The sequence below is a fragment of the Hydra vulgaris genome, chromosome 07, assembly GCF_038396675.1.
Source record: "Hydra vulgaris chromosome 07, alternate assembly HydraT2T_AEP".
Taxonomy (NCBI): domain Eukaryota; kingdom Metazoa; phylum Cnidaria; class Hydrozoa; order Anthoathecata; family Hydridae; genus Hydra; species Hydra vulgaris.
This window is the reverse complement of record NC_088926.1, coordinates 41,110,338-41,137,975: the sequence shown is the minus strand read 5'-3', so window position 1 is coordinate 41,137,975 and position 27,638 is coordinate 41,110,338. Positions and strand designations below refer to the sequence as shown.

Genomic DNA, 27,638 nt, shown 5'->3' with positions numbered 1-27,638 from the left:
TTTTCTATTTCCAATAAGTCATATATCTTTAGTAGAAACATATATGTTTTTGTACAGTGTATTATTTTATTGATGAGTTTATTATAATTAAACTCATAATTACATAAAGCTTTAATATTATCATTTAACTCATACTTTATCATATAATTTGTATAATATATTATAACTCATAAGCTATCAAAAACTCATAAATCTTGATTTATAAAAAACTTCATATTATTTAAAAATTCAATAAAATTTTATTTTTATTATTTTAAAAGTTGTAATAATTTTTCTCAAATAGACTTGTAAAATTAAATTAAAAATAGAAACAATTTTTAACTATTTTGCGTTTTCTATATATGCCTGTGAAAAATATATTTATGTGTAGAAAAACACTTTTAGAATATCGAAAAAGGTAGTTTTTTCCAATTTATTTTATGCACGTGTCCAATTAATTATAAAGTAAATCAGAAACTAGATTACATGTTTTTATACATATTTCAGTACGATTCGTTTTTGGTAGCAAAAAATATCCTGTGCATTTTGAAACAACTTCACTTAAAACCTCGTAATGCTTTTCTAGGTTACTTTCTATCATTGATGCAGTTGGTCTGTTACTTGGTAAAGTTTCTATGCATTTGTTAATTAGTTTATCAAATATGATAGGTTTCTCATTTAGAACTACTGTATTATTTTCAAAATTGTGCATTTGACCAGTTATTAAGTGGTATATTGTCAAACCAAACGCATAAACGTCAACTTTTTCGTTATAATTGCCAGTATGGAACTCCTTTGGCATATATGCTCTTGGTCCTAACACAGAGTGGTTCTGAAACTTGTCCTGTAGCTTTGAAATTCCCATATCACCAATTTTTGCTACATAGTTGTTTGTTATAAATATGTTATCAGGTCGAATGTCTCTGTGTATATAATGCTTGTCGTGTATTCTTTTCATTCCTGATGCTATATTATATGCTATGGAAACTCTGCATCTGTAAGATAAATCTGGCTCATTTTTCAATAGCTTGGTTAAACTTCCTTTCTCCATGTATTCTGTAAGTAAATAAAACTTTTTTAAGCTTTGATTATTTACTACACAACTGCCGTATGCTTTAATGACAAAATTGCTGTTAATTTCGTTATAAGCCTGTACTTCACGAATGAAACTTTGATATAAACTGTTTACGTTTAAACCAAACATCTCATGGAAAGGATTCCATTCAAGAATTTTGCAAACTACTATTTTATTTTTTGAAATTAATTTTGCTTTATGTGCAGTACCAAATGCTCCACTACCTAAACATTCTAAAAGTTCAATATCAGATGGGTTCACATTTCGAATGCTATAAGATAGTAATAAAGAATGTTCTACCTTATGATTGCCTATATCTTTTTTTTTTTCGAAACATTTATAGCACAAGTCAAAATCATTACATTCATCGCATTTAAATCGCAGACCGAAAATTGGATGAGTTTTGCACCCATCGCACGTTGCTTCGTGTTCCACTCCATTAAACTTATTTTTAAAACTGCCAAGTGTAACATTTTCCAACTCAATCTCATCGCCAAATACTTCTTTTGGTCCACTGTACCTAACCATTGGGTGTCCTTTGACATGTGGCAAAGTAATCTTTCTTGATTCAAAGCACACTCCACAAAGATCGTAGTTTTTACACACCAAACATTTATAACGATCGACTACAAAATTGGTTTTATAACAAGCATCACATTGAACGTTTTGATGAGCAGGGCTATTAATGCTAAAATAACCATACTTATTTGCATAAAGAAAAATATTATGTACTAAGTCATTTAAGACGTTTGAACTGTCAATTACATTATCATCATTATCAGCTTCAGATTTTAAGTCATTAGATTTGCAGTTTAACACATTTGGTTTCGTATCATCTTGGTTTGATAATAAAGCAACTGGTAAGTCTGATGTTTTTGTATTCTGTGAGTTATTTTGAACATTTTCTTTGCTTTTTGCATTGCTGTTACCCATAACTTAATATATATATATATATAGAATACCTACACTATTTCAATAGAATACAGTAGACTTGAACTTTAAATGTTAAAATTGAGTAAAGAAATATGCAAAAAATAAATTAAAAGTATAAGGAATAATGTTGCCATTTAATTGTTACATGAGTGCTGGAAAAATATCATGATGAATGTATATGTTTTATGAATGTATATGTAAATATTATATCAATGCCAAACAATACAATAATGTGAAGCATATATATATATATATATATATATATATATATATATATATATATATATATATATATATATATATATATATATATATGTATATATATATATATATATATATATTTGTATATATATGTATATATATATATATATATGTATATATATATATATATATATATATATATGTGTATACATATATACATATATGTATATATATGTATATATATATAAATATATGTATATATATATATGTATATATATATGTGTTTATAAATATATATATATATATATATATATATATATATATATATACATATATATATATATATATATATATATATATATATATATATATGTATATATATACATATATATATATATATATACATATATATATATATATATATATACATACATGTATATATATGTATATATATATATATATATATATATATATATATATATATATATATATATATATATATATATATATATATATATATATATGTATATATATATATATATACCAGTGGACATTTGACTTCTTAGGACGTCCGAAGACAAACAAATGGGGTCCGGATTTCCGTAACCTAACTAGACGTCCTTGGAGATCCAAATTAGTTCAACTTTGTCTTAATTTTTAATTTATGACATCTAAGGACGTCCAAAGTTTTACCACGCTTGCGCGAACTACTAACCGCCGTTGTAATTGTGATTTTGAACATAGTTACACTGGATGTTATATAACAGCGTGTTAGTTGCAACATTGCTTGTCACAGTATCTTACTCTGTCATCCTACATTTCACATTACATACAGTATATAGTATATAAAGTTTTTTACTAACATTTATTTCAGCTTTGTTTTATTGTCTATAGTTATTGCTTTATGTTAGTATAATATATAGTATGTTTCTAGAAGTTTCTCTAAGTTAAAATATCTACAAATATATTATTCTATTAGATTAAAACATCTATACAAAAAACTATATGATAGAGTTTTCCTATTAATGTTATAATATAGTGGACTAAAATACCTTTAAATTATCTACATGTTTTAATGAGAGCTTACATGTTTAATTGTCTTTTGAAAATTTGGAGTACTTATTAAAAATAAATATTCTCCGGTTATCTTAACTCTGTGAGTCGTAGAGGTAAGATTCAAAAGATATATCTAATTTAAATGATGTATGCCTAATTTAAAATGTGTTTTAAATTTCAAATAACTTCAACTTTATCTATTCTTAAATTTCAACTGTATAATAATAAATTAATATTACATATATGAAAAAATTGTTAATAATAATATTTGTTACAAATCGAGTAAAATATATTTATTACCTGTAAAATATATTTAATACCTGTATTACTTTCTGTATTTAAATCAATTTTATAATGCGTATACTTTACACAATATATTTTTTAGGAAGCGTATGACTTACTGGCGTAATAACCATAGCCATTTGTATGCAGTTTCACAATGTGTTGATTCAAAGATGCAAAAATTTAAACATATAAAAAACAAATTAACGAGTTTTCTCTTTGCAAATTTAACGAATCTCTATTGAAAACAAATTGGTCTACTGTTTATATTCAATGCAACCAAGGACTTGCAAATACTGCCTATAACACTTTATAAATATTTTCCTTAAACTATACAATAAGCACTTTCCAATTACAGAAAAAGGTATAAAATTAAATATATAAAATGTCCAAAAATTTCTCCAATCAATTACAAAGAAATAGTGATAGTTTTAAAAAAACATGGGACATTATGAACGATATTATTGGTAAAACTAAATTAAAACCAGAAACTTTACCCTCCAGAATCGAAGTAAATGGATTTGAGTATACAGATAAAGAAACTAAAAAAAAAAAAAGAAAAAAGAAAAAACTCCAAAAAATTTAATTTTTTTGTAAATGTTGGCCCAAACCTAGCATCACAAGTAGATAATTCAAACAAATCATTGAGTAACTATTTTACTGACCATACTAGCTTACATCCTGAAAATGATGCTAAATTAGAGGAGTTCGAAGAAGCAATAAAATCACTAGCAAAAACAAAGCTCCAGGCATTGATGATATTTCCAGCAATGTAGTAATAGAATCTTACCCTTTATAAAAGATTCTCCTTTTAATATTTTAATATGTTCCAGAAAAGTTAAAGATAGCAAAAATTTTACCAATATTTAAAACTGGAGACACAGCATCACTAAACAATAACAGACCTCTCAATTCTTCCAGTATTCTCCAAGTTTCTTGAACAAATAATCTACAATAGCCTGTATAAATATCTAACAGAAAACAAAATTTTAAGTGAATGTCAATACAGTTTTCTAACGAATCATTCAACGGAAGCTGCAATCACAGACCTCATGGAAAACATCAGGTCATCTTTTGATAAAGGACAGTTTGTATTGGGAGTCTTTATTGACCTTACAAAAGCTTTCGATACGGTCAACCATAAAATACTGGTTGAAAAATGAAAAATTATGGTATAAAAAAAAACGACTAATAAATGGTTCACCAGATATTGCAATAAAAGACAACAATGTGTCATTATTGACGAGATTTCTAATTCAAAGCTATTAAAAATAAAATGTGGTGTTCCACAGAGATCAACTCTTGCCCCTTTGTTGTTCCTTATATACATTAACGACCTAATGCTAAAATCTTGATTGCATTATGTTCGCAAATGATGCGAATCTGTTTTATTCATTTTCTTCTATCGATGACCTTTTTGACAAAGTCAACCTTGAGCTTCAACAACTTCAAACTACAGACCTATTTCCGTCTTACCTTGCTTCTCAAAATTATTGGAACAAATTATGTAGAACAGGCTTTATAACTATTTGATGTTAAACAGTTTGCTGTGGAGTAAAAAATTAGGCTTTAAAAAAGATAATTTAACTAACCATGCGGTAATCAAACTGATTAATCATGTATCAGATGCATTCAATAATGACTATTTTATGTTAGGATTTTCATTTGTCTGTCAAAAGCCTTTGACACTGTTAACCATAAGATACTTACAAAAACTGTAACTCTATGAAGTAAAAAATAAAAACTTAATTTGGTTTGAAGATTACCTGACGAAAAGGTCACTTTGTATTATTTATAAAAAAAATTTAAAAAGAAAAACACATTACAAGTGTTGTTCCCTAAAGTTCAATCTTAGCACCATTATAACTTTTATTGTATATAAATGATTTATACTTAGCATCAATTATTTTAAATGTTATATTGTTTGCAGACGACTCAATTCTTTTTTATTCCAACAAAAATATGAATGTTCTCTTTAATATATTTAATGAAGGTTCACAAGTAAATGCTTTCGTTAAGTGTGCAAAAAAGAAAATTTATTATATTCTCTAAACCTAGAAAAGGTGATGATGTTTCTCTAAAATTACCTAATCTTTTAATCAATAAAACATTTATTAAAAAGGAACCAATCCTTAATTTTTGTAGGAGTAATACTAAATGAAAATTTTTCATGGAAACCACACACAAAGGACATACAAAATAAAATCTTAATAAATATTTCCATATTTTATAAAACTTAACCATATCTTAACACTGCTTCCTTGAAAAAAACGTACTTTCATTTATTCATAGTTTTATCTCTTACTGTAATATTGTATGGGGTAGTTCTACTTATAGTAAATTAAAAACTTTATAGTAAGCAAAAACACGCATGACGGTTTGTATTTGGTGCACACAGTACTTTTCATTGCAAACGTCTTTTAGTTAAGCTTGGTGCCCTAAGTATCTATAAACTTAATAAAGACCAAGTTCTACAATTCATGCCTAAAATAAAACTTGGGCTTTCTCTAATTGTATTTCAGTCTTACTTTAGTGAAATCTCGCACAAGTATCTGACTAAATTTTCAACTATTAACTTTATTGTACCAAAAACTAATTTAAAACTAAGTTCTTACCAAATCCAATACCATGGAGCGTTTATATGTAAACACTTTTTGAAATTAATTTCTAAAAAATGATATTTAAAACGTCTCTTTGGAACAATTCAGGAAAGAATCTAAGATTCTCTTATTACAAAATGACTTTGATTTAAAATATCTCTTTTAAAATAATTACATACATAGTATAAATTACCTAAAAAAAAAGTTTCTTAATCTACTTCTCTTATGTTGCAGTTTTATTTTTGTTTAATTTTTTGTTGTAAGACTTTAATACTTTCATATTGTTGTTAATTTTTGATATATTGCGTTATATTTCAACACTAATAATTATATTAATTAATATTTATATTTTAATTAACGTGTGTAAAGTTCTTATTATGTACTTGGCTACCTTTCATTTTTGCATATAAACTGACAACTTTTTCAATGTAAAAGGGACTCAATGATAAAACGGTTTATGTCTTCTGCTTGATCCAGCTCTCTTATTTATTAACACAGTTTATTTCATTGTAAACTTTAATATACGGCAAATAGTATTTTAAAAATAATAATAATAATTATAAGACAATAATAATAACAATAATAAGAATAATAATAATAACAAGAATAATTATAATAATAATAATAATAATAATAACCATAATAATAAGAAATAATAATAATAAAAAAATAAATAAAAAAAAACTCGGCATGAAAGCAGTGGCAGCAAAACCCATTCCAAAACTGCTGAATTTCAACACGGTTGGGGACCCTGACCCTAACCCTAACCCTAACCCCAATCCTAACCCAAACCAATCGCATGAACATCGATGTGGAGCTACTAAATGACGTCAACGACAAAATCTTGAAGTTAAAAAATTAGACATGGGGTCGTCCATAAAGTACCCTCACTCGCATATAGATGTTTGTTTTTTTGAGAAACCTATCGTTGTAAAAGTACATTAGCTTTTAACCTACCTACCTAAAATTTTATGATGTTTTTTAATTTAGTGTTTCCTTACTTTTAAAATTTACCCCTGTTCCTCGTCTCATATACACTATTTTCAGGTCCCCTCTTCCATACGAGCGTGCGTACTTTGTAAACGATCCCTAAGTATAACTCTCGTTCCGGCGACGCAAAATGGATTAACTCCTAAAAATGTTATACCCCGGGTAAAACATTTTAAATACCCTGTTAATCCATTTTGAAATAAGTTAATCCCAAGAGTTCAATTATTTAGGAATACGGTAAAATTAACCGGGGGCTTAAATATTTCAAATTAAAGTCATGCCTCATACATTCCATATAAATGGTATATAATTACATTTTCATAAAAGCATAGAGTTGACCCGGTGAGGAAAGATAACTCCACAACAATTTTTTAACTTGTCAATTTTTTCATTTTGTGTAAAAAGAATAAATGGACAAAGCTCTACGACCAGTACGACTTGAATTGTCTCTAAACACACCATCAAGTAACCAAGAATTAAAACATTGGTTTAGAACTTTTGAATATTTTCCAGATGAGTTACCTCAAGAAAACATTGAAAAACTTTCTTTCTCATCAGATTTTTAAACACATCAGTGAATGTAACACCTATGATTCTGCTTTTGAAACATTGAGTAGTCTCTATATTAAACCAATAAATAATATATATTTTCTCAACATTATTTGGCAACATGTCGACAGAAACACGTGAATCATTTGATGACTGTATCCAAGCACTTAAATACTTGCCAAAGATTGTAACTTTAAAGTAAATACTGCATTACGATACCAAGAAGAAGCAATAAGTGTGTTCTTTATTAGTGATATAGCTTCTAATAAAAATCAACTACGACTTCTCAAAAATATAGGCATGACACTAGAGGTTATGTTTGACAAAAATTGAGCTTACAAATCTGGTCAATAGCATTTTTCAGTTAACCAAAAACTTTATTTTACATCATCTTTTTCTAATGAGAATACAAAAATCTCACCACATTCGCTGCCATTCCTAACAGTAACAACCCTTCAACAAACAAAATTTGCTTCTTTGTGGAAACACTGTGCATCATAGATATATATGCTAACGACGCTTCAAGTAGCAAATGTGAAAAAAAAGGACATTTCTCTAATGTATGTCTTTCAAAGCAAAACAACACCAATTCAACAGCTGCATCTATCTTCAAAACCAACATTAGCAACTACTACTTGTAGTCTAAATCCAATTATTCAAAAGTCTAATTGTATTATCACAATACAACTATACTTTATTATTGAATAAACAGTTATTCAAAGTTCTTATTGATAGTGAAAACTCTGATAGCTTTATTTACCCTATACTAATTAATAAACTCTCTCGCATGTGTCTCTAACGTGTTCCTAACTCACAGGTCAGTTCAAATAACATCAACTTCTCTATCAACCCCTATTTTTGGGATTTATTTATTTGATATAAAATTTTATAACTTAAACTACCCCAATTTAAAGACAACATATAAGTAACAAATTTAATTGATGTTTTGCTTGGTATTGATTTCCAGTTCCAGAACAAATGTGCAAATCCTTATTTTGGTGGAGTGAGAGCACCCCTTGTTGTTAGACTTGCTACATTAAATGTAGAGCCTCTTAATCTGTTCAAAAAGATAACACCTGACTGTAAACGAATTGCCTCAAAACCTCTTCTCTACAGTGCTAAAGGCAGAAAATTTATTAGCTCTGAAGTTCAACGCTTTTAAAAAAAAGGAATAATGAAACCTTCAGCATGAAACGAGAGATCGAAAAAGCGCTTATTTATAGGCAATAGTTAAACTATCAATTGTCTCACATGTCTGGATGCCTACCCTCTACCCTATCTCTCTCTCACTCTCTTTCTCTCTTTCTCTGTCTATCTATTTATCTATCTATCTATCTATCTATCTATCTATCTCTCTCTCTCTCTCTCTCTCTCTCTCTCTCTCTATATATATATATATATATATATATATATATATATATATATATATATATGTAGATATCTATATATATTAACAAAAATATTTCTAAAATTATTTAAAAATTGCGATATTGTTTGCCAAAAACTACTTAAATTACTAAAAAGTTGGGAAATTTAAACTAAAACACAAGCAGTACCTTTAAACCATGAGGAAACCATTCAAAATCTCACCACTAAATCATTAATCAAAAAAGTATCAGATATTTTGAAAAATGGTTTAAACTATATAATTCCCCTAATAACGCTAATCAAAAACAAATGCCTTTGCAATGATATACCTTTCTATACTGCCTAAAGTTAAAACTCATTTCTCACACATTGCTAATTGTTTTTGCTACAAATATAAACCAAACCAAGCAACGTTAAGAAAACACTTGAAACTTAAAAAACAAAAGTGTTTACTAACAATGATCTTTAAAACAGATACAGAAAATAATGTCATTTCAATGAATAAAAAAGACTACATAAACTTAATGTTAAAAATAATTAATGACAAATCTAAAATTGCTGAACTAAAAATGGACATGATCTTACTGAGAGAAGGATAACTACAACGATAATTAAAAATTTATTTGAAAACAAAGTTTTTTTACTGAAGCACACTATTTTGATTTTTGACCTACAGGTTCTTAAACAGCTCGTATTTATGGCCTAATCAAGAATCATAAATTTTTTGACTCAATTAATAATCTTAATTTCCAACCCATAGTTTTTTCCATAGGTTCTTATAACCATTAACTTACACAAGTTTTCATAGCTTTCTTAACCCTAAATAAACACCAAATCGCAACCAAAAACTCGTTTGCAATTACTCATGTTTAAAAAAGGTATGCACATTATATAAATATATGGTGTTGTTTGATGTTGAAAATTTATTTACAAATACAAGAAACTTTAGAATTAGAAGTAAAATATTTTATTGATAACGATCCTAATTTCAAAATTATTAAAAAAGAACTATATAAATAATTCTAATTTGCTACCACAAAAAAGAATTTTTTCTTTAAATAAAAATATTATAAACAATGTGAACGTATGGCAATGAAGTCTCCTCTTGCTTTTTAAGATATTTTTGTTGACAACAAATTTAACTTAATTATCAGCATATTTAGAAAAAAAACTTCCTCAGGTCTATTAGCAAATAACTTTTGTTTTACCAATATTTCATACAGCGTTGGCATCATAAAAGCTTTAATATAGGGTATTTATTATAGCGTATATAAAAGAACTTTTTAAATATAATTTTTAAGATTGGATTTAGGAAACTAACAACAAATAGTCTAACTTACATTCTGATTTAGTTAAACTAATACTTATTCTACAAATAAAGCTTTACCTGACAAAACTAATTGATTGCGTTTTAAAAACCTACTTAAACAGACTATATAAAAATGAAAACAATGAATTTATCTATTCCTCAAAAATAAATTACTTTAAAATGCCGTATATTTAAAATATGTTAAAAAAAATTTAAGCAAGATAAATGACTCATCCAAAAAACATAGTAAGTTCTTGATATTAACTTGGCATTCTTATTCTTTAAAATTAATACATACTTTTTAACAAAAGATCATATATGACATATATAAATTTGTATGTAAAAGCTGTAATGCTTGTTATGTGGGTCAAAACAATCAACATTTGAGTAAAAGGATTGAGGAACACTTAAATTTACAAAAACACTTCTCATATAAATCAACATCTTAATTCAAAAACTAGTTGCTTTAATGTAGCCAATAAAGACTCTTTCTCAGTGTTTGACTACGCCCAAACTTCGCATCACTTAAAATTCAAAGAAGCGTTATACATTATGTTAGAAAAACGTTATTATAATAATCAGGTTTTTGATTACACACTATCACTCTAGCTCTATTCAACGTTTTCTATTACTCTATGACGTAGTATTACGCTAATTATATAGATTTTCCATTATTCTATGGCTTAGAGTTTCACATCTTCATGTTTTCTTTTGTTTGACTAACAAATATAATTAACGTTTGTTTTCAATATATTAAATAGCTTTTGTATATAACAGTTTTATACTAGAAAATAATTATTGTATAATCGAATATCTTAAAACTGAAAAAAACTTTAATAGCTATAAGACTAATTACGAAGTTTTTACTACTACGGCCATATTGACATTATATAAATAAGCTATTTTTAAAAAAAATTTACTCATGGTAAGATACTAAAAAAAAATTTAAAAGTAAAAAAATCCCTTACTTTGACAACTGCAAAAAACTATTTTAGTTTAATTGTCGATTGTGATTTGATTAGTTTGAGATTTTTTAAAAATATTATCCCCAGCGGGCCCACCACCTTGGAATAACGTTGAAATAACGTTGATCAACGTCGATCAACGTCAATCAACGTTATTTCAACGTCATTCCAACGTCGTGTGCCCGCTGGGTCACTACAGATATGCATTGTTTTGTTTTGCGTATTCAGTGCACATTGCATATGCAGAGAAAATTTAAACATGACTTAAATTGATGAGAGAAATAAACTTCTGCCAGAATCAGTAAAATATTTGCTGATAATACAATTTAGTTTTAAAAACTCTATTCTAAATCTAGCCCTACAGCAAGCAATATTTGCATAGTTTAAATGACAATTGATAAAGGAGTAATATAATTGAGCTAAATTACGTTTATTTAAAGCACTTCTAGTTTTAAACAATATTGCTGTACTTTTAGCAACTTTATTAAAGAAAAGTTGTGTGTGATATTTCCAATTAAGGTTTTCATTGACTTAGATACCCAAAAAATTTGTAGTATATACTCTTTTTATTAGTATTTTATGCAGTAAAAGGAAATGGCATATTGCACCGCAGATTTTTTTTTAAATCTTGGTAATAAAGTATCCAATTAGTTTTTTCAACATTAAGTGAAAGCTTGCTTATTTTAAACCATTTAGAAATTTTAGTTAATTTGATATTTATATTTTGAAATAATGTTGTAATATTGTTAAAAAGAGGTTAGTGTCATCTGCAAACATGACAGCGATCAAGCTCGAAGCTTTTTGTAAATAACTGATGTAAATAAGAAAGAGAATGGGCCCAAGTATACAACCCTGGGGAAACCCAAAGGTTATATTTAATAAATTGGATAGGTCAATTACTATAAACAACCTGTTTACGGTAAATTTCTGAAGAAAGTTTAATAATCAATCGTATCAAAAGCCTTTAATAAAACAATGAAAACTCCAAATGTGAAATAAGAATTATTAAAAAATTCAAAAATATTGCAAATAATTTGGATTATTGCATCAGGGTTAGGGTTAGGGTTAGGGTTAGGGTTATTTTGAATCCGTATTGATTAACATATAGTATATTGTTGGAAGAAAGGTGCTTAAAAGTTAATTTATATAAAATTCTCTCTGAAACTTTAGAAAAAACAGGCAAACAGGTTTGGGCACAAATCTGTTGTGTCTTTTTTTTTCTAAACTCAATTGGGTGATAACTAGAATTTTTGGTTGCATCGCCAGCTTTAAAAATTGGGGTCACTTTATTTATTTTTAGAAAATCAGGAAAAGCGCCCTGTTTTATAAAACAATTTAAAACTTAAATAGAACATCCTTCAGGGTTTCATAAGACTCTATCACAACATTACCATTAATATTATTATGGCCAGCTGATTTATTAGACTTAAACTTCTTAAAATATTGCTCAAAATCTTCGGAAGAGAATTCGTAAGATGTTAAGACCAAAGTTATCAAAAAATCATGCACATCTATGTTATTAGTCACAAGATTTTTTAGCTAGATTAGGGCCAACAGAAACAAAAGATTTATTTAATTCACTTTTTATTACAGTTGGATCAGAGGAAAATTCATTATTGATTTTTTTAATTTTGGCCAGTGAGCACGGTTTTATTTTTGCATGCCAGTAAGTTATCTGGGAATTTCCCATGTGCGTTTACAATTATGTTTGTTTATCTCTACTAAACTTGAGTAGTTTGATTTTTTCTTTGTCTTTGAAATTTTTTGGGATAATTTTTATGAAGAATCTAACTTTCTTTATTTTCTGGTTTTTAAGTATTTGATATATAATTTTTTCTTTTTGCTTTTAGTATGTGTAGATCTTCTAACTAATTGCTTTTAATATATGTATATTTATTTATTTTTATTATAATTATTTTTAATATTATTATTAGTAGTATTATTCATACAGTATATAAAATCTCAACATACATGTACAATATAAATAGAGTTTACAGAAATGTCTTTGTGCTTTGACTTTATACTTTTTTATAAGAATGTTTATTTTATATAGATCTTTTTACATGATAGATACATTTTTTTGTGCTGAGTAGTTAACAACTATTTTTAGCAACTGTTTTATCAATTTATTTTTTTCGTTACGTACTTGATATTTGTTTGAGTTGTCATTTTGGTCTATCCAGTTCATATAACCTGATGTTTGTATTTAGCTTTGATTATTAGAAGCTTTTTAATAAAATCCTGCAGTACCGATACGTGAAGAAAAGTACAACAACGGCAAAATGGAAAACAGGAAACTATTGTCTACATTAAGTGTATATTAAATCAAGAAGTTTTATTCAATCATCTATAGATTAAACGTTAAAATATCTAATTTTTTATCGTATAATTTTTTTAGTTGTAAAAAATACAGACAAAGTATTTATTAAAAAAAAATCTTTTTTTTTGCAACTTTTTGTATAAATATATTAAGTTTAATATATATAAGGTTATTAATCGGAATGTTGAGTATATGATGAACAAGGTGTTTCAGTGTTTTGAAGCTTTGTTGTTGCTGTTGTCTGAAGCAGCTGCACTTTATTCAAAAGTTATGTAATAGCCATCGGTGTCTGTTTAAGAAGCTATAAATCTTCTTTTACTTTCATTTTTCTTTTTTACAAGGTCTGTAAGGATTTAATGAGATTATGTTTGTATGTATGAATAAGTTTTGTTTTAGTAGTAATGAATAAAAAAATACAGCGTAATTCAAGTTCTGGAAAGTCAGCCTACTGTTTGATCATATCAACCATTTAAAATTGTAAAAAATGAAAAGAACCAATGACAACTTATGTAATGATGCTTAAATTTTTGATGTAACAAGAACTAATTTGGTGCTCAACTTCTAAGGCAGATGAGAGGATATGTAAGGAAATTCAGTTACAAGTTTTCCTATTTTCTTTTATAAACTATATTTGTAAACCTTCTCATGAAAACTCAGTATGTGGAAGTATGCTTGTGATTTAATATTATGCTTCTGATTACTATTATCTTTTTTCAGGTTTGGATATTTCCTAATTCAGGTTTGGATATTTCCTGAAAAAATGCTTGGATTGTAACCAGGCACTAAAGTCACTTTTCCAAATACTATTTATCTTTTCATTATATGATAGCAGACTTAGTAGTATTACATTGAAAAAAAAACTTTATCTTGCTTACAATCCTCAACCATCAGCGTTATTGGAAAATAGAGAACCAGTATGCCAGGTAGCCTTTTTTTAAGGTAATTTAAACCACCCTAATTTGACTGTTTTTTAAGGTGAATTAAACATTCATTTCAAGAGTCTTATCTTATGGAATGACCGTTTCATTTTTGAAAAAATAACATCTTTGATATTACAGGTATTTACATATGACGGTCAGGTGTTTTACTTTAAAAATTGCAGGTGTCAGGTAATATGTGTATTACTTTACTTCAAATTGTTTTTTTAAACGTATTTTTACAGCTTTTTAATTAACTTTGCTTTTGTTTTGTTAAAACTTGGTTTTAACGCTAATATTATATTGGTTTTATTTACAATTTGTTCAATGTAAACACACTTTTACCGTGGAGTTTCTTGCTATTAACTCGCTATTTGATATCACCCCTTCAAAAGGTGTCTTTAAAGAGTTAAAGGTTTAGTTTGATATGTTTATTCTTGTATCTCTTAACTGGTTGATTTTTATATTTCAATTTATATATCAGTGTCTACTTTCAGGGCTACTTTAAAAGTTTACAGACCGCTAAGTAAAGTGATTTTCGTTTAGCGTTATTGTTTCTCTAATCTACTTACTGTTCGAATGAATTGTGAGACGTTTTTTTTCAAAAAAGATTTTAAAATTAGAGCGGCGAAACGCAATTTTATTATTAATTTAGCAAGTTTATGCAGACTGTTTTAGATAATAACTTTATAATGATTGTATTATGTAAATTATACTTGTAAATCTCAATCTTGAATTAATTTTTATTATTTTAGGTTGTTCTTTATCATATTTGTTAGCCGGGTAATATGTTAAAAAGCCAAGACGCATTGTTTTACCATAAATTTTTTAGGTAGTAATGTTGTTTACTGAATTCGAAAAAGTGTAAAATGTGTCATTAATGCATTATTTTGAATGAGATCATGTAATAAAACATAATAAACAATTTCGCTAAAGATAAGTGTCCATATTCAAAGAAAAGTACAACGAAAATAGTAACAAAGTTCATGTCTCGAAATTGACAGCAAATAACAGAAGGTCCTATATCAAAGCGTTGTCGCTCCAAAAATGGTTTGCCTCAAATGGACCATTGTTGAAAGCTAGCGTTTTGCCGCCATAGGTTCGCTTGTGAACCGCCTCAAGCTAGGTGCTAAACGTCCGATGTAAATACGACGTGCAAGCCAACGCAGCAACAAAGCGGATGGCCAACGTCGGCACTGCATAAGTGCTGACGGCGGTCCGTTGTTGGTCCGAATAATTGTTTGCTGGGTATATATATACCGTGGAATGAAAAATATTACAACATCCTAAAAAAAAGGGCTTTTTTATTTGCTGTATTTTAATATTAATTTAGCAAGTTTATGGAGAATGTTTTAGAAAATAACTTTATAATGATTGTATTATGTAAATTATACTTGTAAATCTCAATCTTGAATTAATTTTTATTATTTTAGGTTGTTCAGCATGCATTAGATTAATAGACATCACTCTAACACTCCCACATGATGCCAAAGTCTAAATTTACGAAAAAGTCAAGTTCCAAATATAATGTCTTTAAATATTTTCATTGAGTCCCTTTTAAATGGTTTCGTAAAAATGTCCGTTAAGTTTTCGTTTGATGGTACATATTCCAAGGTTATCTTTCCATCATTAAGATACTCTCTTATAAAATGGTATCATATATCGACGTGTTTTTAACGTGAATGTTTCACTAGATTCTTTTATAAAGCAATTAAACCTTGGCTATCGATTTTGACATTCACTGGTTCTGTAACTTTTACAGATAGATCATTCAGGGTAATGTATGGTACCTATTGACATGTGTCAGATAATGTCATATACTCAGCTTCGCATGTTGACAAAGCAACAGAGGCTTGTTTCTTAGATTTCCATGCTATAATTGGTTCACTCTGGTAAAGACTAAACAATAACTAGTAATACTTCTTCGATCATTGCAGGATACTCCCCAATCAGCATCACAAAATGCATTTAAATCAATACTTTGTTGCGTTTTTCTAAAAGTTAAGAAATAATCCAGAGAACCTTTTATATATCAAAAAACATGTTTAAGCATTGTCCAATCTCTGTTATTTGGTTTTAACAAACTTTGTGATAATTTTGTAACAACAAAGCTACGGTCATGGCGAGTACATATCATTACATAAACTAAACTTCCTACCATTTCACGATAAAGTTTGTCTGAATTTATTTCGTTTTGCGTTTCTTCACCATGTGATTTTAGGTTCGTTTCACATGGTGTTATTCTAGGTTTACAATCTCCCATTCCATATCGATATAATATATTAGTGAGGTAAACCTTTTGGTTCATAATTATTTTGTCAAAACTTTGAACAAAAGTTGTTCCAAGAAGTTTTGATATTTTTCCTAAATCTTTCATTTAAAATTTTTTGTTAAGTCTTTCTTTGAAATAGTTCATGGATTTAGTGGAACTGGTTGCTATGATAATACCATCAACCCAAATTAAAATAATGACTTTTGAATCTTTTTTATTGAATATAAAAACACATGGGTTGGATTCAGATTGAGAAAAACTTATTTCAATAAGACAATCTTTTAATAATTTGTTCCAGTTTCTCCCACTTTGTTTAAGACTATAGAGCGACTTATTCAACTTCCAAATTAATTCACTATTAGTTTGTTCATAGCCAGGTGGTTGTGAGACATAAATTTCACAATCTATTGGAGCGTGTAAATATGCACTTTTTGCATCCATTTGGTATACGATTAGATTTAAAAGCACATAAAGACTCATATTTATGCTTAACGATTCTAGCTGTGGGTGAGAATGTTTCAGAGTAATTTACTCCTTCAATTTGGGTAAAACCTTTTGCTACATATCGAGCTTTATATATTGGATTATCAGGTTCACCTTTCACTGAGTAAATCCATCTACCTCCTATTAGGATCTTACCATTTGGCAAGGTAGCAAGAGTGTACGTAATGTCTTCATTTAATGATTTTATTCTTCATCCATCGCTTCCCTCCTCTTACATGCTTCTTTACTTTGAATGGCATCACTGTAAGAAGTGGGTACTTTTACACAATAGCAGTAGTCTATAATTTAATGTAATAATTGTTTTCCGGATTGTCAATAATGTAATCATTTAAATATTTTGGTGTTCTTCTAATTCTCTCTGGGTTCCTACGGTTTTTAGTATGTTGTAACTTGGTAGGTTGGTGCTGATAATTTTGGTGTGAATTTTCGATTTCATCTTCGTCAATATCATTAGGTGTTTAAGTCCAAAACCTTCAGTAAACTTTACTAATCTATGCTTTAGAACAGAATTTGTTTCAGGGTAGTATATTAAATATGAAGTGCTTTCTCTGTCATATCCGATAAAATATCCAATTTTACTATGTGGATCCAACTTTTTACTATTATTTTCATAGGGATATCATATTGTTCCGAAAATATGTAACTTGGAAAGGTTTGGCTTAGTCTTTGTGAAAGTTCCGTATGAAATATTTTTGAGTCTACTACTATAACAACAATTTCTAACATAAGTTGCAGTCATTACAGCATACGCCCATAGAAGTTTTGGTAACTTTGATTTAATAAGCACGCATCTGGCAACATAAAACAAAGTTCACCAATTTTGTTCTGCATTACCATTTTGATGAAGAGAATATAGTGAGGTATGCTCATGCTTAATACAGTCTTTCTTAGTAGTTCTTGAAATTCTCTTGAAATATATTCACCTCCCTTATCGCTTCTAATTCGACTAACACGTCCAAACGGATATATCTCATCACTCCATATCATAATGTAAAGACTTTCTCACTTTTAATTGAGAAAGTCTTTACATTATGATATGGAGCAATGTCTATTAAGAACTTTTCAACAGCATGTACATCGTCTGACTTATGCTTAAAAAAATAAGTGAATAAACATCCTGAATAATCATCAGTGAAAATAATAACATATTTATATCCGTCTATATACAGTTGGCACAATTGGTCCAGCTAAATCTGTATACACTAACTCAAATAGGTATGTTGCTCTAATATTAGGTTATCTGTTACGTATATTTGTTTGTTTTCCTAAAGTACATGTTTCACAAAAATTACTTTTACCATTCGTAATCTTCATATCTCCAGCAACTTTTTCTAATTTCTTCAAATCTGCAAAATAACAATGTCCTAGAATTTTATGCCATGTATCAAGGGTTTCTTTTAGAAATATACTTGTTGAAGTTTTAAGAAGATAAAATAATCTACCTTTCTGGTATATCGGAAATATTGTCCCATTTTCAGCAATCAATTCTCCTTTATTACCTTTGCAGTTAACAATTGCACCTTTTTGTGCAGCAGCTTGAACAGAAATTATACAATTGGGGTAGCTTGAAATAAATAAAGTATTTTTTAGTTTAACTTAAATAACATTTTCATCCTCAGTAGTTATCTCAACTGAAATTGTTCCTTGTTTTTGGGCCACGTTAATAGTTTTTGTACCATCATCCAACTCAATATAATGTTCGTCTGGTTTAAAATGTTCATCCAGCTAAATAAAATATTTATCACTATTAACTATATGCTTGGTTGCTCCGCAATCTACAAGGAATGATTCATTTTTAGATAAAAGTTGCAAATTTCCTTTATGAACTTTAAATACATAACTTTGATCAATATTTTGGTCTGTTAACTTTTTAGCTTTATCTTTTTCCTGTTGCTGTTTACGACAAGATTTATTATTATGGGTGCTTGATTTACACAATTTACACCACTTTCTTTCTTTGTTTTTATAACAATCTGTAGATTTGTGACCTGAAGTGCCACATGTTTAACATTTTGCAGCATTTTTATTTTTAAATTTAACATTATTTTTCATAATACTGCTTATGTTTGGATAAGCCTGATTACTTCTTGAAATCTCAGTTTCTTCAAAGTTTCAAAGTGCTTGTTTAAATTTTTGAAAACATTTAACAGTTTCTGATTGTGTTATAACCGCAAAAAAGATTTATATTCATTTGGTAATCCTTTAAGATCATTGCTACAAGAAGTAAATCACTTACAATATCATCTTCAGATCTCAATGCTGTTGCTGATGTTTCTGCTCTTATTATATAGTCGGTAATTGACTCCGAATTCAAATATTGGAGAGTTGTAAGCTGATTGTATGATGTTATAATTCTTGGTTTGCTACAACAAACGTAATGTTGTTTAAGTATTGAGAATGCTTCTCTTCCTTTATCTCGAGTATCCCTCATTACTAATTAAAGCGATCTTTCGTCTATGTATTTGAATTAGTTCTGCAAACGCTAATTCGTTTTTATAGTCATTGACTTCTTGAGTTTCCATAATAACATCTTTTAAACCTTTAAGTTTCATGTATCCTAATTTTTTTATTTCCCATAATTCAAACTTTCTTTCATCTCCATCAATAATAAACTTTGATACTAACGCCCATAACCTGTTAAGTTGGGGTTAGTCATAATGGAGGAATAAATACTAACTAAATATATAAACTATATATTTATATTTAAGAAGCGGCCATATTGACACGTGTGCTATTACAACTCCGATTAACTACTTAATGGTCCGTAATTACAGTAATCATTATAACGGCCGTACAGATGACATTACTCTAACACAATATTCGATTAAATGCAAAGTCACTATGAAATGCGTTTAAGAAAAACCCCCTTTGTATAATTCAAAAATCTCCATTATTCGATCTTTTATTTTTCTCCATAAAATTCGAATTAGAGAGATTCTACTGTATATATATATATATATATATATATATATATATATATATATATATATATATATATATATATATATATATATATATATATATATATATATATATGTATATATATATATATATATATATATATATATATATATGTTATATGTTATTATTATATATATATATATGTTATATGTATTATGTATTTATTTCACGTAAAAAATTTTAAAAATATAAAAATGCGTCTTCGATAGAAAAAACGATTTCTTTAGTTTTTTATGAATAAAAAGTAAAACCATTCCAATCAAAAATCAAAGGTTTTCCGAACTATTCTGTTCCAAAGGAAAAGTTCTTGAAATGGAATACTTGTTTTCCCAAAACTAGTTTCAAAGTGGTTGTTAAATTAAATCATCATTGCCAAAGTTGTATTTACTTTTTTCTTATAAGGTATGTAAAATATGAAGAGAAGTAGAAGATACGTTAGTTTTACATTTGTACATAAAACAAAGTATGTTAAAAATACTTAGCTGAAAAATGTTAGAATTTTTCATTTTATGTAAAAGAGGCTTGGCATGAGCAAATCTATCTTTAAAATTGATTTGACGAGCAACATGCTAATGCTGACGATAAAGTCGTAAAAATTAAGATTTATTGGTAATACCACAGAAAGTGTTTGAATAATTATTATGGGAATTTGTTTGGGTGAAGTATTTCTTGCTTTGTACATTATTTTTAAACTTAGAGCAACTTTTTTCCATGTGATATTTCCAGCTAAAGTTTTCATCAACACAGACGCCTAAAAAATTAATTTATGTTTCTCTATTTATTTGCATTTTGTCTATAAAAAGAAAAAGCATTTCATCAGGCAATAGTTTTTTTTTGAAGTTGGATGAAAAAGTATCCGTTTTGTTTTATTAAAATTAAACGAAAACTTGTTTGTTTTAAACTAGTCACAAACTTTGGTTTACTCAAAGTTCGTACTTTAAAACAATGTTGTCAAACATTTATAAGATAAAAAGAGATTAGTATCAGGAGCAAACATAACGGTCATTAAATTAGTTGCATTAGTGAGATCATTAGTTCTGGCTACAAAACAAGAACATTGTTTTAAAAAGTCTTTGAGGTTAATATTAGTCTTTAGATCTAATAGTATCTCTTTTCACACACTTTTTTTAAATCTCAGAAGCAACTTGGTCACTGAATACATTTCGCACAACTTCTGCATATAATATTTCATTTTTATCAGTTTCATTCCAGCTCCAAAAATTAAAAGTTCCGTATTTTGAATAAAAATTGAAAGTATTAAAGTTGTTTTTACAAAAGCTTAGCAAATTTTTATTTTTAAAAGAAATACAATAATACTATAAAATTTCAATTAGATAAGATCCAAAAATAACGAAATAAATATTTTCGACTTGCTTTAGATAAATAAATATTTTTGGGCTTCACACCATCGGGCCCGCCTTTGTGCAATTTTCGTAAGGTTGCATATCTTTATCTTTTTTCATAAATTTTATTATTATATCACAACTTTTTTTCATTAACTAAAACTCAACCTAGAGTGATTGAGGTCTCGTTTAGTGGATTTAAACTAAGATGGAATTAATTTTTTTTACTTGAAAAAAAAATCAATTTTTCAGAGCAAATTTATTTAGCCAAATATTCAAAGTTTTGTTAAAAACCACATGCGTTTGAACTTTTTTTAACACCACTTCCTAAAAGGCTGTACAAAATTGCTTTTAGAGTGAAAGTAACTGTAAGTGAAAGTATGAGGTTTTTAAAATTAAATAACTATATACAAACTTAAATAATGGCGTTTACATCAAATAATATAACAAGATAAAGGGAGAAATATCTTAAGAAATGATGTTTGAGGAAATAAACTAAACATTTTAGAAATTTTTTGCACTTAGGAACAGTTATAGTAAAAGAATGAGACTTAATTGAATGACTAGTAACACCCGAATGATTTTTTAGTTCCCTTTAGAGCAGCGCCCGTTATAGTATTCATAGAAAACTAAAGGAGAAACAACATTTGACTTTAAGAAAATAGTTAAAGGTTGGGTGTAAAAGCAGGTGCAACTATGTTTAAGTTGCTATTTTTGCTCTTTGTCTAAAAAAAAAAGGACATCATCCGCTACAGACATGGCAACAGTATTCCATACAACGACATACTTAATACAAATAGAGACAAAGAATTAAAATTAAAGTAAGTAATATTTATTAGGAGTAAAAAAGTAGCGAACAAAATAAAGGCATACAGCCTTTGCAGAAATTTTGAAATGGAATTAATAAATGGTTTGTAAAGAAAAATTGGAAGTAGAGTTATTCCTAGAGAACGAAGAATAGATGACATAATAAATGCATTACCGTTCATAAGTATATAAAGATTGTTGCAATAACAAATAGTTGAAAAAGTCATATCAACTTTATCTTAGTTAAACTCACCAGCCACTGAGAACCCCATGTGGTAGCAGAAGTAAGATCCTTTTTAAGGTCAAATCCCCCGTCCAAGAAATCAGAGAGTGTTGACTTTCTACCATAATAAGAATAAATGTAACTACCATCAGTAAATATAGCATTCTTATATGTTAGAATTTCTGGAGATTGTTAACGTAAACTAAAATTAGTATAGGGCTAAGAATAGAGCCTTAAGAAACCACTAAGGCTTCACGAAATAAAGAAAAGTGCTCTAAATTGAGTACAATTTTTATACTGCAATAGGAAAAAAAGGATTCAATAAACTTAAAAATGTTATCTGACACACTCTTAGAAATAATTTTATGAAGAAGACCATTTCTTTCCCAGTCCATTGCGCACGCAATATGAAAAAGAGTTATTTGAAATTTTTTTTTTTTGTAACGGGTGACAATTAAAAAACGAGACTAGAATTAAAGACACATATCTCCTTAAAGGAATAAGATTTTAAAATAAGAAAACTGTTTTAGAAGGTATTTTTGTTCTAGTTTTTAAACATTTTATGTGTTTTTACTTTTGATAGAAAAATGAATAAAAAAATAAATTCAAAACAAGAAGAGATTAGAAAACGTGTGTAAGAATTTTATTTAAATTAAAAAAATGCTGGTAAAAAGTTCACTTGTGACACTTTAAAGTTGAGAATATACCTAAAAGTACCATCTACAAGTTAATTAAACGTGCTGAAAGTGAATCTGGGTACAAAAGAGTTTAAGGAAGTGGAATTAATGCTAAAAAAATGACCAGGATAAACATTGAAAGGCTCAAACTCATGTTTGACCATAAAGAAGGAGTTTATCGACGACAGGCAGCTTAAAGGTTCAACTGTACTCTGCAACACATTAGTAAAACATTAAAAAAAGAACAAATAATAAATCAAGAAAAAAATGACGATTCCAAAATGCTCTGACCAGCAAAAAGCAGCAGCTAGAACTAAGTGCAGTCGATTGTGTCAGAAATTCAAAAATTGTAAACCATTTATTGAAGTTGAGTAATATTTCACGTTAAATCACTCAATGTATCAATGTATCGAAATGATATATTTTATACTAGTGATGTAAAATCTACAGTGAAATACTAAACAAAACAAAAGTTTCAAAAGAAATTGCTTCTATAGATTGCTTTTTCTGAAAATGGATTTTCTCAAGCTTATTATGTACCAAGTTGGCTGGCTGTAAATCAAAAAATCTATTTAAACAAATGTATTAAGAAGTGACTTATTCCATTCATTAATAAGTATGATTCAGATGGTGCATATGTATTCTAGTCAGATTTAGCATAATCTCACTATGCAAAAACAGTAATTATGTACCTAAACAAGGAAAACGTGCATTATGTTAAGAAAGCGGACAACCCTGCAAACTTGCTAAAATGTCGTCCTATCGAAAATTTTTGGAGGATTTTGAAAGACCTTGTTTACAAGAATAATTGGCATGCAGAAAATCTTAAAAATTACGTTCTAGAATCAAGTATTGCCTTAAAAAATTGATATTGAGCTCATACGGAGCCAAGCTCAGTCTGTACCAGGCCTAGTTGATAAAGTCAGAAGAAATGGTTTAATTGAGAGCAACTAATTATATATTTAAAAACTAGAATAAAAACACTTTCAAGAACATTTTTCCTTCTTGTTTTATCTTACTTCTTTAAAGAGAAATGTGTCTTTAAATCCAGTTTCTTTTTTAGTTGTCACCCGTTAAAACACCAAACAGATTAAACTCCAAATTTTAGAAGCCCTGAAGACTTATGCCTACAAGGTTACTATAATCCCCAAAAGGGAACTAATGCTATAAATTATGAATAAAGTATAATTTATTATATGCCTCAAAAAATTTATAATCTTTTCAAAATTGCTTTAAAGAACAATATATAATGATCTTTTTAATCCTTTGCTTTAAAACAACAAACTGTTTTTAAAAATATTGGTTTAAAAATAAAAATAAACATGCAGTGGTTAAACAAGTTAATTTGTATTAAGAGTTTAATATATTTAAAGCGTTTGACAGAATTATTATATTCTTTGTAAAATGCTTTAAATAACGTAAACCACAATATTTAATAAAAACTAAAAAAAAATTTAATAATACTAATAATAGTGTAAATTCTATAGAGCAAAAGTCTATAAATTTCTATGATTCAAAAGCTATTTGATCAAAGGAAGCAATCTTTTTAATACATTAAAAAAATATTCGTATACTGTAACTTGGAGAATTTTAACAACAATGATGTGTAATGAAAATAGGTACAAAATTTTAAAGCCAAGTAAATAAACATTAAATAAAAAACAGAGGCAATTTGTTTTTTAACCTTTAAAATGAAATGATAGTTTTAACATCGAGTCTAGTAAAATAAACACTATTTATAAATTTGAAAATACTTAAAGTAATTTGCTATAAAACTTTATTATATGCTATGTCTTGTAATTTCTATATTGTTAAATTTTTTAAATTGTATTTACTTCCCAAGACCGAGGAGATCACTACAGTTGGTGAGACTACTTTAGTTGTGGTTACAACCCCGTTTTAATTCTATAACTCAGAAACAAAAACCTTGAAGAACAAGGCAGCTGCGCGGTGAAACAATTTGAGCACGGTACGTTTTTGGTACACTTTACCAAAAACGTGCAAATCACGTGTATAAACTTAAAATTTGAATAAAAGTATTTTATTTCAGATTTATTAAAATAATTTTAAAAACCGTCAACAAATTCATCATATTTCATTAAGTAAACAAGCTAAAAATTTTCACATTAAAATAACAAGTCAGTGTTAATAATAAATGTAAGGGAAATTTAAAAAATGTCAGACTAATCAAAAAACCATAGGTTGTCCAATAATCAATTACGTCGGAGTATACATATAAACAATATTAGGAAAGTATATTTAAAAAATATAATAACTATATAATTATTTCTAAAAATAACCTAAATAATCTCAAAAAAGTATCTTTTTTATTATTGCTTTTTGATTTAAACTGTAAAATAGGGCTATCTTTTTAAATATTTAAATCCTACTTTCATTAAAGATGTCACAAATTCCAAATAAAGGTTTAGATTAGATTTCAAAATATAATATTAACCTAGCATTTTACTCAATTCAATATTATGTAACTTATTTGCGGAAAAAGTTTCTCAAAATTGTAAATTTATGAAAAGTTTAAATAGAACTATTCATAAAAATAATTTAAGTAATAACTTTAACTCATAAAATAAATGTTTTTTTAATATAAATTAACAATAGAAGTATTGTTAAACAGCGAATTAAGTAAAAAAGAAAAAGAAAACTTGCAGCTTGTGTTTTACAAATTCTAAATAAGAAATATTTTAACATATACTTATGTTTACCTCACTTTAGAAATAACAAACCATGTTTGTTTAAAACTTTACTTAAGTCTATTGCTTCTATTTTTTACATTACCTTTAGTTTAGTAGAAGTGTTTTATTAACTCAAATGTGTTGAAATAGTATTAATATAAAATTCTAGTAAAATTATTTTTTATATTAAAACTAATGTCAGTAATTACAATTGATTTAAATGAAATTACAATGAATTCAAAATTAAAACATAAAAAGTTAAAATTTTTTAATCAAAAAGATACTTTTATCAATGTTTTTGTTATACAATGTTGGTCAATCACTTCTGCTTCATTTTCGTAGATTTTATTTAACGACATTCAAACTGTGCAACATTTTTGTTTTTGAAAGGCAAGTCATGTGAAGGTTAAAAGTAATCTGATATAACCTTGTTACATTTGATTAAAAAGTGAAATTATGTTATTAATGTAAGTTAACATAATATATTACTTTCGTTTTTAAGAAAAACAAACGATAAATTCTTAAAATAATAAAGAAACTCAACACGTTTTTCACATTTATCGCATAAATATTTAACAAAGTTGTGTTTATAATTACTCAAATGAAAAAAAACCTTTTTTTGACAAAAACAAAAGATTAGATTGAGTTCTGACATCAAAACAAATTAAAGAAAAAAACGTAAAAAACTGTTTAACTAAACCGGAAAGGGCTGCTAAGATTTTATTTCTATGCGTGCATTGTTTTACTATTTTACTCACTGTATTTAAAAAAATAAGATTTTTAAAGTATAAATTTAAATACTTTTCATTTATGCATAGTATAAAAGATTTTGTGTATGATTATAAATTATCCAGTTTTTAAGTACTTATCAATTTAGTTTCAAAGATAATAGATAAATTTTCGATGTCGTTTTTAACATAAGACCCATATGAATTAATCCGCAAAAATTACACACGCAAATATGTCTTATAAACCCATTTAAGATATCTCATATGGGCTACATCTGAAAATTAAGTGGTAAATATACATATAAATATTTTAATACATATTTTGGGGGATTTGCACGGGATTTTATCTGGAAACAAAATTATGCTTGCTTTTAATTTATAAATTTACTATAAAAAAATTATTTTTTAGCTTTGTTTAAATGTAACAACTTGAATTATATTATATTTGAATACGTTTATCTTTTGCTAAAGAACTAAAGTATTATGTTTGAAACACATTCAAATATAGTTTTAAACTAAAAAACAATAAGAATGTAATTATAAAGTTTTTAATAAAGTTATTGAGCTGGGCTTAAGTTTCTTGCTAAATGTCAAAAAGTAAATAAAAATAGTTGTAGTTGTTATTAGTACGTTTGTGTTAATTTTTAAAGGCAAATAAGAAAAGTTTTATTACAGTTCAATTTAACAAAACTCTCTTAGTAGTATAAGAACTACAAAAGTTAAGTTTGAAAAAAAAAAGTTTTTTAGTTTTTTTCATAACGATTTGATTCTAACGTTCCTAAATATTTAAAGTATTTTTGCGGTTTTATGCTATAGATTTCCTGGTGCCGGGGTTGCTTTGCAATTTTGAAATACAATAACATATTTAGAAAAATTCAAAACCAACAGC

General features: G+C 27.3%; 1 protein-coding gene across 1 annotated transcript; it reads right to left on the bottom strand.

Annotated features, from left to right (window-relative positions):
* Positions 1-26,468, bottom strand: LOC136082490 (RAF proto-oncogene serine/threonine-protein kinase-like). Its single transcript, XM_065801896.1, has 2 exons — positions 26,306-26,468; positions 1-2,050 (listed from the first exon to the last, which is right to left on the bottom strand). Exon 2 carries the CDS (start codon positions 1,985-1,987, stop codon positions 434-436), a length of 1,554 nt encoding a protein of 517 aa, XP_065657968.1. The 5' UTR covers positions 1,988-2,050; positions 26,306-26,468; the 3' UTR covers positions 1-433.
* Between the last annotated feature and the right edge of the window lie 1,170 nt (positions 26,469-27,638).